The sequence below is a fragment of the Rhynchophorus ferrugineus genome, unplaced genomic scaffold (assembly GCF_030347505.1).
Source record: "Rhynchophorus ferrugineus isolate W39M unplaced genomic scaffold, kcgeb_rfMv2 rfM6, whole genome shotgun sequence".
Lineage (NCBI taxonomy): Eukaryota > Metazoa > Arthropoda > Insecta > Coleoptera > Curculionidae > Rhynchophorus > Rhynchophorus ferrugineus.
Genome location: NW_027472585.1, coordinates 10001 through 21501, shown reverse-complemented (window position 1 = coordinate 21501; position 11501 = coordinate 10001). Strand labels below are relative to the sequence as shown.

Genomic DNA, 11501 nt, shown 5'->3' with positions numbered 1-11501 from the left:
CTTGTACACAGAGCTCTTGTGATTCATAGAATAAAGAAATATACAGTCTCTGTATTCTTTGCTTGTGATTTATTTCACAGATATCAGTCTGGTTTCCGATTTTTAAATATTTTTACGATTAGAATGGTTTTTATTCTTCCATAATTGCAGTTCTAAATTATTTTATATCAATTCTTTTTACATAATAATAACTGTAGTTTTACTAAGTAAACCAACATGATATCCCAGTTTTTTAAGATAGTAATTGCAGTTTGTAGCTTTATTTACCTGTTTTTGAGCATATTTGAACTTACTTACTTTCTATCATTTCCTAGAACCGATTTACGAAATAATAAAGATGGTAGGTTATTAATGTTATTGAAAATATGATTTGACTTTTTTAGTTTTAGATCCACGGTTAGAGACCTCTTGGGTTTTGTTAAAAGATATGATGTTATTAAGCATCTTTGTCATTCAGCATTCTGTAATGGCCACTAACAAATTTAAAACTATCGTAAATAAGTTTGGGTTAAGTGATTTATCTAGGTGTTTATACTCAATTGCGACTGCTCATACACTATTGGTAAGAAAGTAATAAGATACTACAATTAGTTTTCAAGATAGTAAAGGTAATATTTTAGTTCATCGTGAAACATTGGTTAATATCAGATATATTAGTTTGGAAATTTAGCATTAATTATAAATCATTATATTGGTGTTATTTTGGAGTGCATTGTGCTGCTTGGATTATCATATATGTAGCCAATATTTGTACTGATGTGACTGAGTTGTTTGGATTGAAACAGGTAATTTATTACTGGTTATGTCATTACCAGTACTTCATTTTATTCATTATTATTTTAGGTTTATTACAGTCTAATTAATTTGCCTGATCCTAATAACAGAAAATCTTATAAATTGCGTATGCTTACGACACATATGAGACATCCCAGCTTTTTAGGATTCCTGATTATCTTTTGGTTTTATCCAGATATGACGTATGTATATACAAGGTATCTAGTAGTAATTCAAGAACATTGAAAATTTTTTTTCTACTAGGTTGGACCGTTTACTATTATCTTCTATACTTACTCTATACATGTATTTTGCGTGGAATACAGATGGGGAAGATTATGATTATCAGAAATACATGTATCAAAGAAAATACTATGAACTACAAAGATTAAGATAACATAAATAAAAAATAAATGTAATTTTAATAAGAATATTAATATAGCTAGAATACTAATAACTTTTATTTTGATGTTATAATTTACATATTACAATATTTATTCGTAGTAACATTCCTAGTGTCTTAACATTATCTGGCATCAAACACTATTACTGTAATTTATGTTAAGGATTAATTTTTCATTAAAATATTATACCTTGATAAAAAAATAATAACAAAAAAGGATACATCTTTTCGTTCGTTTTTTGTACATAATACGGTATCCACATTCTCTACAACGAATTGGATCCCGTGGCCTTATTTCATTTTCGCTATGGCATTCTAAAAACATTGAATATATAATATAAGATAATAAATATGTACCAAAATTTACCTCCACAAATATACACCATCGGTGCTTTTAGCGAGCTGTTTTCCTTATTAGATCCCTCCGACATATTTAGTGTCGTTAATTTTAGTATAATCAAATGTTTTTACTGTTGTTAATATAGAAAAACTTGTTACTTACTAAAGCGTTTGAAAACACCATAGAAAAACAATATGGTTATATTTTATGACGTCTCATCACATCTCACATAAATTGAACTAGGGATGAAGACAAAAATATCGATATTTTGCCATTATTTTTTAGCCGATATTTTTCCGAAATAAATTAAATATATATAATATTTAAAAAACCTTTAAAATTGGTAAAAAAAACCTAAAGGTCCATAAAAAATATTACTACCTTTTAAAATATTTAGAAAGATATATATCTCTTTAGGTTAATATTTCAGTTTTTATTTTTTCTTAAAAATATCGATATTTTTTCAGAAATATATGAGTATAAAAAATATCGATATTTTACAAAAAAATATATCGATATTTTTAAGAAAAAATAAAAATAGTGAAATGTTAGCCTAAAAAAATAAATTTCTTTTCTAAATCTCTTAAAGAATATTGATATTAGATATTTATGAATATATCGATATACTTTTGCATCCCTACTGCGTAGATCGTAATTGGTTTAAAAGTGAACTAGGCATTTCGAAGATATATGGATACTTCCAAAAACATTAAATATATTTCTTACACATTATATTGAACCGTTTAATTTTTGTGAAATTTTTAAATTGGTACTTGATTTTAAATGTTTATTAATATATATATATATATATATATTGCAAAATAACATTGTTTTTAAGTTAAAAGCAAAAGCATATTGAATTTATAAATAAAGTTTATACATTAATATAGGAGGGTATTAACATAAAGTTAGATACTTTTATAATAAAATTATTTTAGTTATAATCCATTAACATAGAATTGTCAACTTGAATTAACTCCAGTTTTAAAATAATCATTATTAGAACTGGTGAAAGAAAATTCCTTTTAGCTCGCTATCGCATATTTTCTTGACTTCATCTAAAATATATTGTTTATTATTTAGGAGATCTTTATAATGTTAGAAGTACTTACCACTTATTTCAATTAAATTAGCGTTTTTTTGCAGTAAAACTATAAAAAACTCTCTTAGATTGCTATTTTTACTAACAACCCAAAAATCATTTCTTGTTTTAACAATTCGTTCTCCTGAACTCCCAAGTACTGAATTGTAATGCTTCATATCAGCCATTATTTTAAGACAATCCTTTGAACAAGAAATATGACCTGTTTGCTTATTGTCTAGGTGGACCTAAAATGGTAAGATTTATAAGAATCGTTCTGCATTTTACAAATAATTCTGTTTCTTACAGTGCTCTTATATGCCAAATTCATTTTGTTAAAATATATATATTTTGGAATGGTTTCTGTTACGTTTGGGCTTATAACTTGTTTGGTACAATATTCGGCAATTTCAGATACAACGGGTGTTAGCTTGGGACTAATAAATTCGTCAAGCTTTTTAAAAAAATCCACATTTAGCTCCATATTTCCTGACAACAAAGTATAGTGTTAATAATGAGTTGGGAAAAAAGTAACCCCTATTATTTCGCTAAATTTATGTATATACTCTTTAAACATTAATCAGCGATATACTGATTATTTTGATCGATGCTCTTTTATAACTTTTCTAGGTAAGTTATAATTCTATTACTGCAGAACTTATATTGCTGCGCGAAAAACTAAGCCAAATTACTTTAACAAGACTTTTTCAAATCCACTGTATTACAAATGACGATGCAAGATTTGAGGTATACAGTGGATGCATCAAATCTTGTTAGCCAATCTTAATCTTGGCCGGATCAGTAAATATTTATGTGGTCTAACGTTGTCGTAACGGAGAACATTGTTGATTAATTCTGTTTAAAGAAATTGATAATGCGATTTAGCCGGTGCTATTGGATTTTACTAATACTTATATGCAAGGGCGAATTTAGCATTAAAAAAATAGTCGTGTAAAACAGCATTAGATCAACAACTGGTCGCACTTGGTCTCTACTAAATGGCCATGGAATTGATTAATAGAAAGAGAAAATGGAAATTTATGCCATAAAAGGGAAATGTGGGTAGGTTTAGATCATATTTTCATGGGAAATATCAAGTACAACTGTGTGCTGGAAAAAGCTCATACAACATATCGATTTGTATATTAATCATAGTATACAAATAATGAGGCAGTCAAAGTTAGGATTATCTGCAGATTATACAATAATTTTTGTAACAGGAGATTGTTTGGAAGAAATAAAATTAAAGCTCCAAACAGTGCTGACTATATAAAATGCGAGTGAAAATAAACATAAATAAAACGGAATACATGGCCGTAAGAACCATTAGAAAAGGCTGATTAGAACTTTCTTTGACAGATAGGGAGGTATACATGCACTCACGATGTTGTGGAGGAGACATTTGGAATACGATGTATATATACAAACAAATTGAAGAATACGTTACCGCATTTAGCAATCGGGTACGGTTGGTGGTGGCACGGCATGAGTATATTACAAGTGGAAAATATATAAATTACAGGAGAACGCGCAAAATAAATATAACGCATGCGAATCAAAAATGTATGATAGTTTGCCGAGAGCAGTGAAAACTTTATAAATCTATTCATTGACGCATAACGCATGAACTGTGTTATATATTGGAGATATATTACCATTAATAAATAAGCACATGGTAGCACTTAAGCTCCTATATACAACCAAATGGTATTCCTTAGGCAGCATTTCATTTTTTGTTAGATATATTTTTGGGACTGTTCCCACAGATTTGGCATGTTTTAAATCGCTAGGTCCAGTTATAAATCGGCCATGTTTAAGAGCAGCAAAAGGAGAATTTCTTGGCATAGAACCACCTTGAAGTTCAGTTTCAATATTCGCAGGTAATAAAGTTCCAATTAAATACTGATATATTATTTGCATATCGTTTGGTTCTATACCATTCCTATAAATAAATTAATTAATATTGTTAGTTAGTGCTTTTAGATTTCAAATACCAGATAACGTGTTCATTATATAAAAAGGTTATTTGCTCAATACATTCCCATGTTGATTCTAACTTGTTTACAAAACATTGTACTTTTAAGAATGTTTGTTTGTCTAATGGAAGATACTGAACACCCGCAAACACATTTAATATATCAGCATTTTCCAGTTTCAGTGTTTTCAAATACTAAAATTATTAAGATTATACTCTTTTTGTTAATTACATTATCACTTTAAACTCTTATCTTACAGCACTAAAAAATATGTCTAATCTTGATTTTAAAACATCAATTTCATAGGTGTCTATAGTATGGCAGAAACTACCCCAAAATAATCTATACATATGGTAAGCTTGGCTTAATATGGATTCATAAACATTATCTTGTAAATCATCACCAAGATATTCATTAGAGCTTACATTTTCTTTAATCTTCGTTATTAGAGGAACATAAAGAGTCTATAAAGAGAAATTAGTTGGTCATATAATTTCTATCCAAATATATACTTACCATTACTATCCAAAAATTTGTTTCAGGTTGAAAATACAGTTGTCGCAGCTTATCAGTATGTAATGATGATACCTGCTTACTGGGCTTAAAAGTACTAAAAATAAACACTATCTTATATAGATGTTTTTACAGTAACCTGAAATATTACTCTGTGAACTGCACTATTCCTTCAACTAAGCCAACATTCTTTATTTGAATTTCGGTGCCATCTGAAGACGGAAAATAATACAATATTTTGTTCAGTTCCTAAAAAAATTATAAATAATGCTCTTCACAAATATATGATTTAGAAAATTACCTCTCCTTCTTTGGATCCATACTCTGAATTAAAAATAAAGAAATTCTTCAGTTCAATATACTTTCTACTAGTCATTTTATTAACACAATTTAAAAATGTATATGTAAATATATATTTATATATAGTTTACTTTTACCTCATTTTTTCTTATATATAATTGGGGCTTATGAAAACATCTATCTTTATAGGAGGTATTATTTACATTAATGTCCATTAAAATAATTCCCAGCTGATTCTCAAGTATACGTGGTTACCTATCAATGCAATATTTAATTTATTATATCATAAAAATTTCAATTTGTAAATTAATATTTTGATTTAAACAAATGTATATGTCTCATACAGTATATTTAGTAGTAGCGTGAAAATTAATGTATATTCCTTATAGAGGTTTTCATTAATTTTCACTCAGGAGATTTTCATTAAAACTATTATTTGCATTGTCTAAAACAAACTTCCAAGCCTTTCTTTGACTCATAAAGATTTCTAAGATGTTTGTTTGTTCTACAGGCATAATTATTAGCCGATATTGGATTACGCGGTTGTTTTATACTTTTTTAGTTTAGTTCAGTTACAGAGTCCAAACTTTAAATACTATAATTGAGTTCGGTAGATATATTTCAAAAATAAAATTAAGGTAAAATTTTACCTTTTAATTTGTTCTAAATCCTTGTCTATTTAATTAATTGCTTGCATCTTTAGTTGCCTACAAACTTACTTAATTGTTTTAAAAGTTTCCCACTGTTAGAAATAAACTTCATTATGTTTATCATCTTATTGTGTGTGACTGACAATTTTTATATATTTATATTTAGAGTATTTATAGTTAATACCATCTTAATAACCTGATTTGGTTACGTTGATATGAATACAGAATGTTGAATTGATTGAATTTAAAAAATGGTGAGATTAATTGTATTTATAATAATTGTATTTCAATAAAAAGTTAATTATACCATTTTTTATTACCATATGAATACTTATAAGAAATCTTATAATTTTCCAGCTTTGGTAACTAAAATTGATGTTACAATTTGATGAACCTTATTTATATTGTCTAAGTGAATTAGTTTTTAATTTTACCTTGTTATTTAGCAACATATTTTGGCATAATACTATAATAAGTATCTAAATTCTGATTTAGCATTTGAATTGCATCATTAAAAAAAAAAAAATATATATATATGTTCTTTTTAGATGAAGTTTGCTAGTGTTCTACTTTTATTTTTAACGAAATCAGTTTGGACACTTTTGCCCCCAGATGATAGCAGTTGCTATAACCACTGTTATCAACAACCACCTGAGGCATGCCCTCCAGTTTCAAATCCTTGTAGGTGTCATAGACTAACTAATTGTAACAATGCGGCTGTGTGCTGTAATGTTAATGCCTTTACGTTAACTGAAGGGTTAGCCTGTGCAAGTAAGAAATTCAAAGTATTATGAAGTATGGATACCAAATATTATTACAAATATTATTCCACAGATAATTGGTCTTTTGTTAAAATTCTTCATTGTTTTATATAGATATTTTAAATGTTTTGTTTTACTCAAAATTACTTACTTTACAGCATCCAAATTATAATAGCAGTTTCACTATACACCACATACTAAACTCTACAATTGTCTGGTTATGTTCATATAAGTTTAGTGCTAATGTGTTTTTCATACATAAAATTTCAATAACAATGTAAAGAAGTAATTAGCATATTCAGTAATTTTAGATGTGTGTACTTAAATATATTGTATTGTAGACAATGCAGAATATTTATTCTTTAATGTACTATATTTTAAATAATTGTTATTTATTAATATACTTCAAATATTTTTATAGATATCAGCTCGACTACAGATATAAAAGCTTTACATATTAGAAATGCCACAATTGAATCATTTAATCTAACTGTGCATCAGCAAGTATGGAAAGCATTGTTGTATATGACTGTAACAGATGGTCATATAAAAAATATTGTTGGTAAATTTCCCAAGGCCTCAAAAATATCTTGCTTAAATTTATCTTCCAACCATATTAATTACATTGAAGAAGAAAGATCTTTGGTTAGTCTATATAACTTAAGTTTCCTGGATTTGTCAAACAACAACTTAACTCAAGTACCAAGGATACGTATGGATAATGTAACTCTAGATATTTCCAGTAGGTAGAATAATATTTAAAAAAACCTATGCTGATATATTTTTGATGAGTTTTTGCATTTTTAGATAACACAAATCTTCCTTGTTCATATTTGAAGGAGTTATTCAACATGTCTAAACTAACATTTATAAATGAGAACAAAACATTCTGCTTTACGTCAAAAGATTTTGCTTGGTTTCAAACAACTGCTTTGTTACCATTTTTTCAGGTGAAAAGAGTTCATGAGGTATTCAAATATATAATTCAGTTAGTATCGTAATAACGTAGTTAAAATATATAGGTGCAAAAAAATTGTGTTGCTAATTGTACCTGTAATATGCATAGACTAAATCTTTCTCAAGGGAAATTACCTTCTTTTGAAGTAGCTGTGAATTGTTCAGGTAAAAAATATTTTACTTTGCCTGTACCATTGCCACCAGACACAATACTGCTTGATGTCAGTAATAATAATGTAAGTTCTTTTGTAAACATGGCAATTTTTTTATTAAAGATATTACTGTTAGATAACTTCCTTAAAAGAACTGAGTCACCCTTCCTATCAGAATTTACGTTATTTCTATGCCGATAACAACCAGATAGCCTCCATTCAGCCCTTGGAAGGGTCTAAATTCATAAATAATTTTGATACTCTAAGCCTTCAAAGGAACAAAATTAAATTGGTAAAATATCCTTTTTTTTTAGAAGTTTGGGGAAAAAGTAATTTGGTTTTTTGTTAATAGAGCGCTTTAACGACACATATCTCTAGTAACTTATTTCATAAATTCATACTATAGTACATTTTTATGGCAACAGTCCATAGAAAATTATGTATATAGAGGTAGAATCATTTGTTTATTCGGTCAACAGTTATTGCTCGATTATTGAAAAAAAGGTATTACAGAAAAGATGTTTGATACTTGAGTTCCACGTCAATTAACAGTGAAAAATTGAATGGACCGAGTTTCTATTATTCACAAGTGACTTGTATGAAATAACAGGAAATCAAGGTACCTATATTCATTGATTAGTGTGTGCAATTTATTTAACTAAGTTAACTGTGAAAATATGCAAAAAACGAAATTAATTTTTCTCCAGCTAATTATCTACTTAATTTTTGGATAAAACTATATTATTATTGCAGATTGAAACATATGTGCTGGATAACATTCAGTTTGAAAGGAATTTTAATCAGAGAAAGGTAAAATTGGGTTTTAACAGGATACAATGTGATTGTAATACAAAAAAATTGAAGGCAAGTTAAACGAGTGTTTATATCTTATTAGATATAAAATAATTTCACCAAGTGTTTTACAGATATGGCTTCTGTCTAAATTAAGTCATATTCCTGATCACGACGAAATTCGCTGCGCGAATGTAGATGCGAAAGTAACTGAATTGGATCCTTCTCAGTTTTGTCAGAGCCCTCAAGATTGGACATATTATATTAATTATATTATAACAGGAGAGGTTTTACTATTAGTAGGTAACTGATATCAATTACGAGATTAATTTTAAAATCTACAATGAAACATTTCAGGGTTAATTGTAAAAGTATCGTATGATTATTGGGTGTTTACAACAACTGGATATTTGCCATGGCCTGCTAGCAAAATGCCTCGTTTGCCTTGTGATTGGTTATGTGAATAGACTATTTGCAATAATAAAAGTTGATAACATTATTAGAAGATTGATGAGGGATTGATACAAGATTTAATGTGATATGTATTATAATAATATATTTGTATACTATAAATACAATTTTAAGTTTATTTTATTGGTTGTTATAAAATATTGAAAAAAAATTGAACCGACTTCAAATAATAAATGAGTTCACTAAAAAGTATAAAACAATCAAACCTATATTTTTAACACAAAAATGATTTGAAATAAAATATGTACGTAATAATCATTGCAATAAATAAATAAATATAATATATAAATAAATAAAAACCTTATTTAACCTATCTACTACAAGTACTTTGTATTCTACTATACCACAATTTAGCTGACAATGAATGAAAATAAAGAACGATTCGAGGTAATTTGACAAATTCTCTAACCAAACTACAAAATAACAACAAAAAGTCGTTGCCCCTGCCGGGAATCGAACTCGCGACCTCCGCATGTGTGCTGAATGCTATAACGACTCCAACTACATCATAGAGGCCTTGCCTGCAATATTTCTACGGTTTCCCATATGATACGTTTAGTGCTTAAAAAGCAAACTAAAGGTTTTTGAACGACTTTGGTAAGTAAACCCTTACTAAAAACTCCTCAAAAATCTGAAGGGTATAGCGTTCTGGGATACCTGCTTTCATCATCAGCTTACTAAATAACTTCAAAGTATACAAATTAGTTGTCTGTATGTCCCCATAATATTTAAATAAATATCCTAAACTCCTACCGTTGAGGAGTTGTGCCTTCCGTCACATCGGCTCAGCAATAATATTATACTAAATATTAGATTATTTTAAATAAAAAAATATGTGAAACATTGTACGTGTTTTTGAAATTTGAGAGTTTCCTTTGATCTCTCCAGATTCCACCATCAGATCCTGATTTGGTTCCGATGGGATCGCCTCGGAAGGATACACTCTTTCGATTAAAAAAAGAATTTTGAAAATCCGTTCACAACTGACGGAGAAATCGGACAACATACATAAAAAATATGCAGTCGAACATAAAATCTCCTAGAATATCCAGAAAGAAAGGAGTGAAATATGGGTTTTAAATAATTTTTTCCATATTTTAACAAAATAAAACTATTTTTATTTATAATCGTTTATTATTAATCGTGATAGGCTATACAGTGAATAAATGACTATTTAAAAATACAATTGTTTAATTTTTCCCCTGAGCCACGATTTTTTGGATCATTAATTATTCTGAATTAATAATCTACAATTAAACTCGTTTCCAAGTAAACAGATGATGGATGTATACCAGAATAGTTCAAATGTAATTAATATTATTCAAGTGATGTCAAACACCTAATAAGCGGCTTGTATATAAATACTCTTCAATTTGCGACGTTGCTATAATATTCGTATTTTCTTTTTTATTCTAGCCACTTTTTTTATCAAAATTAGTCCTGATTTTAATATTCCCTTCAGCCGTATTTGTCTCCAGAATTTCAGATAAGGCAATTTAGCATATATACATTTTACAAAATCAGAAAGACAGCTAATTTATGTTAAGTATTAAATAGCCTCAGCATAATCTTTAATTCAAAGTCCTGCTATTTTAAACCAGGAATTTAAAAATGAAGCTTTTCTACATATATCATTTCTCTCTAAAATAATCTATTATGTAATCTCCTCTAATAGATATTGCCATTTCTTACTATTCAAAAGGCTTGAAAATTTAAAGAACCTTGTTTTGAGTTGCTGTAAGGGCAACTTGTTCAGACAGTTCAGGTTCCGAAAGGGAAAATCCACGTTAGATTCCTTTAACATAATTAGAGATTTGGTTATACAAAATAATTCGAGGGCCTATAGAAACGTTGGACGTGAAGAATTTTTTTTTATTACTCTTCGTGAGTCCACAATCTGCCCTATTGGCAATAAGTATTTCTTATTTCTATATTATATATACATGGCATGTAGAAAATCACTTCATTAAGCAATCTTCTCTATAAAATATTATCTTAATTAATTAGTCTTATTCTAAAGCTTATTCTAAAGTCTACATATGTCCAGTAATCAGATCAGGTGGTGTTAAACGTTTTAGTATACGCACTTCACTATCACGTCGCATATTTAGCTGATTAGCGAGTACATTGGGATGCTCTTTCGAAGATTGGTTTTCTCTTTTCTACTTCATACAAACACGTTGAATTACACTCGTTATATGTTCTAAAGGAATATCGCGTTGTATCACTTTATTTGAAATATAGTACGGAGCATCAACAATGGCACGCAACACCTTATTTTGGAACCGTTGAATGATGGATATATTAGATTTGCTAGCGGTACCCCATAGT

The 11501-nt window shown here is 28.3% G+C and overlaps 4 protein-coding genes across 9 annotated transcripts; 2 read left to right on the top strand and 2 right to left on the bottom strand.

Annotated features, from left to right (window-relative positions):
* The first annotated feature begins 71 nt into the window (after positions 1–71).
* Positions 72–1237, top strand: LOC143198934 (nurim homolog). Its single transcript, XM_076408568.1, has 5 exons — positions 72–340; positions 390–562; positions 621–785; positions 844–977; positions 1039–1237. Exons 1-5 carry the CDS (start codon positions 217–219, stop codon positions 1169–1171), a joined length of 729 nt encoding a protein of 242 aa, XP_076264683.1. The 5' UTR covers positions 72–216; the 3' UTR covers positions 1172–1237.
* Rpb12 (DNA-directed RNA polymerases I, II, and III subunit Rpb12) lies at positions 1218–1735 on the bottom strand. Its single transcript, XM_076408569.1, has 3 exons — positions 1545–1735; positions 1400–1492; positions 1218–1323 (listed from the first exon to the last, which is right to left on the bottom strand). The coding sequence occupies exons 1-3, from the start codon at positions 1606–1608 to the stop codon at positions 1301–1303; spliced, it is 180 nt and encodes a 59-aa protein (XP_076264684.1). The 5' UTR covers positions 1609–1735; the 3' UTR covers positions 1218–1300.
* A 637-nt stretch (positions 1736–2372) lies between these two features.
* On the bottom strand, positions 2373–7001 carry Ccz1 (vacuolar fusion protein CCZ1). 3 transcript variants are annotated; one of them, XM_076408566.1, is made up of 11 exons: positions 6950–7001; positions 5525–5642; positions 5389–5411; positions 5239–5299; positions 5091–5184; positions 4832–5038; positions 4593–4768; positions 4254–4540; positions 2906–3087; positions 2630–2846; positions 2373–2575 (listed from the first exon to the last, which is right to left on the bottom strand). In XM_076408566.1, exons 2-11 carry the CDS (start codon positions 5527–5529, stop codon positions 2517–2519), a joined length of 1311 nt encoding a protein of 436 aa, XP_076264681.1. In that variant the 5' UTR covers positions 5530–5642; positions 6950–7001; the 3' UTR covers positions 2373–2516. The 3 variants fall into 3 exon arrangements, with proteins under 3 accessions (XP_076264681.1, XP_076264682.1, XP_076264679.1); XM_076408567.1 differs by lacking the exon at positions 6950–7001 and having other exon boundaries at positions 5239–5336; positions 5525–5627; XM_076408564.1 differs by lacking the exon at positions 6950–7001 and having other exon boundaries at positions 5239–5336; positions 5389–5597.
* hfw (leucine-rich repeat domain-containing protein hfw) lies at positions 5938–9469 on the top strand. 4 transcript variants are annotated; one of them, XM_076408561.1, is made up of 9 exons: positions 5938–6025; positions 6586–6808; positions 7220–7540; positions 7606–7766; positions 7821–7991; positions 8044–8199; positions 8661–8771; positions 8834–9002; positions 9057–9469. In XM_076408561.1, exons 2-9 carry the CDS (start codon positions 6586–6588, stop codon positions 9164–9166), a joined length of 1422 nt encoding a protein of 473 aa, XP_076264676.1. In that variant the 5' UTR covers positions 5938–6025; the 3' UTR covers positions 9167–9469. The 4 variants fall into 4 exon arrangements, with proteins under 4 accessions (XP_076264676.1, XP_076264675.1, XP_076264677.1 ...); XM_076408560.1 differs by lacking the exon at positions 5938–6025 and adding an exon at positions 6152–6291; XM_076408562.1 differs by lacking the exon at positions 5938–6025 and adding an exon at positions 6152–6291 and having other exon boundaries at positions 8834–8998; positions 9057–9277.
* The last annotated feature ends 2032 nt before the right edge of the window (positions 9470–11501 follow it).

Excerpts from the sequence above, each read along its gene's own strand:
- Rpb12 (XM_076408569.1), bottom strand. The coding sequence starts at position 1,608 with ATGTCGGAGGGATCTAATAAGGAAAACAGCTCGCTAAAAGCACCGATG. Across the intron at positions 1,493-1,544 it reads GATGGTGTATATTTGTGGAG|AATGCCATAGCGAAAATGAA; the intron begins GTAAATTTTGGT and ends CAATGTTTTTAG. Across the intron at positions 1,324-1,399 it reads CAAAAAACGAACGAAAAGAT|TAATAGTGTTTGATGCCAGA; the intron begins GTATCCTTTTTT and ends CATAAATTACAG.
- Ccz1 (XM_076408564.1), bottom strand. The coding sequence starts at position 5,463 with ATGACTAGTAGAAAGTATATTGAACTGAAGAATTTCTTTATTTTTAAT. Across the intron at positions 5,185-5,238 it reads GGAATAGTGCAGTTCACAGA|TACTTTTAAGCCCAGTAAGC; the intron begins GTAATATTTCAG and ends GTTTATTTTTAG. Across the intron at positions 4,769-4,831 it reads TAGACATATTTTTTAGTGCT|TATTTGAAAACACTGAAACT; the intron begins GTAAGATAAGAG and ends TAATAATTTTAG.
- hfw (XM_076408560.1), top strand. Across the intron at positions 6,809-7,219 it reads TGAAGGGTTAGCCTGTGCAA|ATATCAGCTCGACTACAGAT; the intron begins GTAAGAAATTCA and ends ATATTTTTATAG. Across the intron at positions 7,992-8,043 it reads TTGATGTCAGTAATAATAAT|ATAACTTCCTTAAAAGAACT; the intron begins GTAAGTTCTTTT and ends TATTACTGTTAG.
- LOC143198934 (XM_076408568.1), top strand. The coding sequence starts at position 217 with ATGATATCCCAGTTTTTTAAGATAGTAATTGCAGTTTGTAGCTTTATT. Across the intron at positions 563-620 it reads CGACTGCTCATACACTATTG|TTCATCGTGAAACATTGGTT; the intron begins GTAAGAAAGTAA and ends GTAATATTTTAG. Across the intron at positions 978-1,038 it reads TGGTTTTATCCAGATATGAC|GTTGGACCGTTTACTATTAT; the intron begins GTATGTATATAC and ends TTTTTCTACTAG.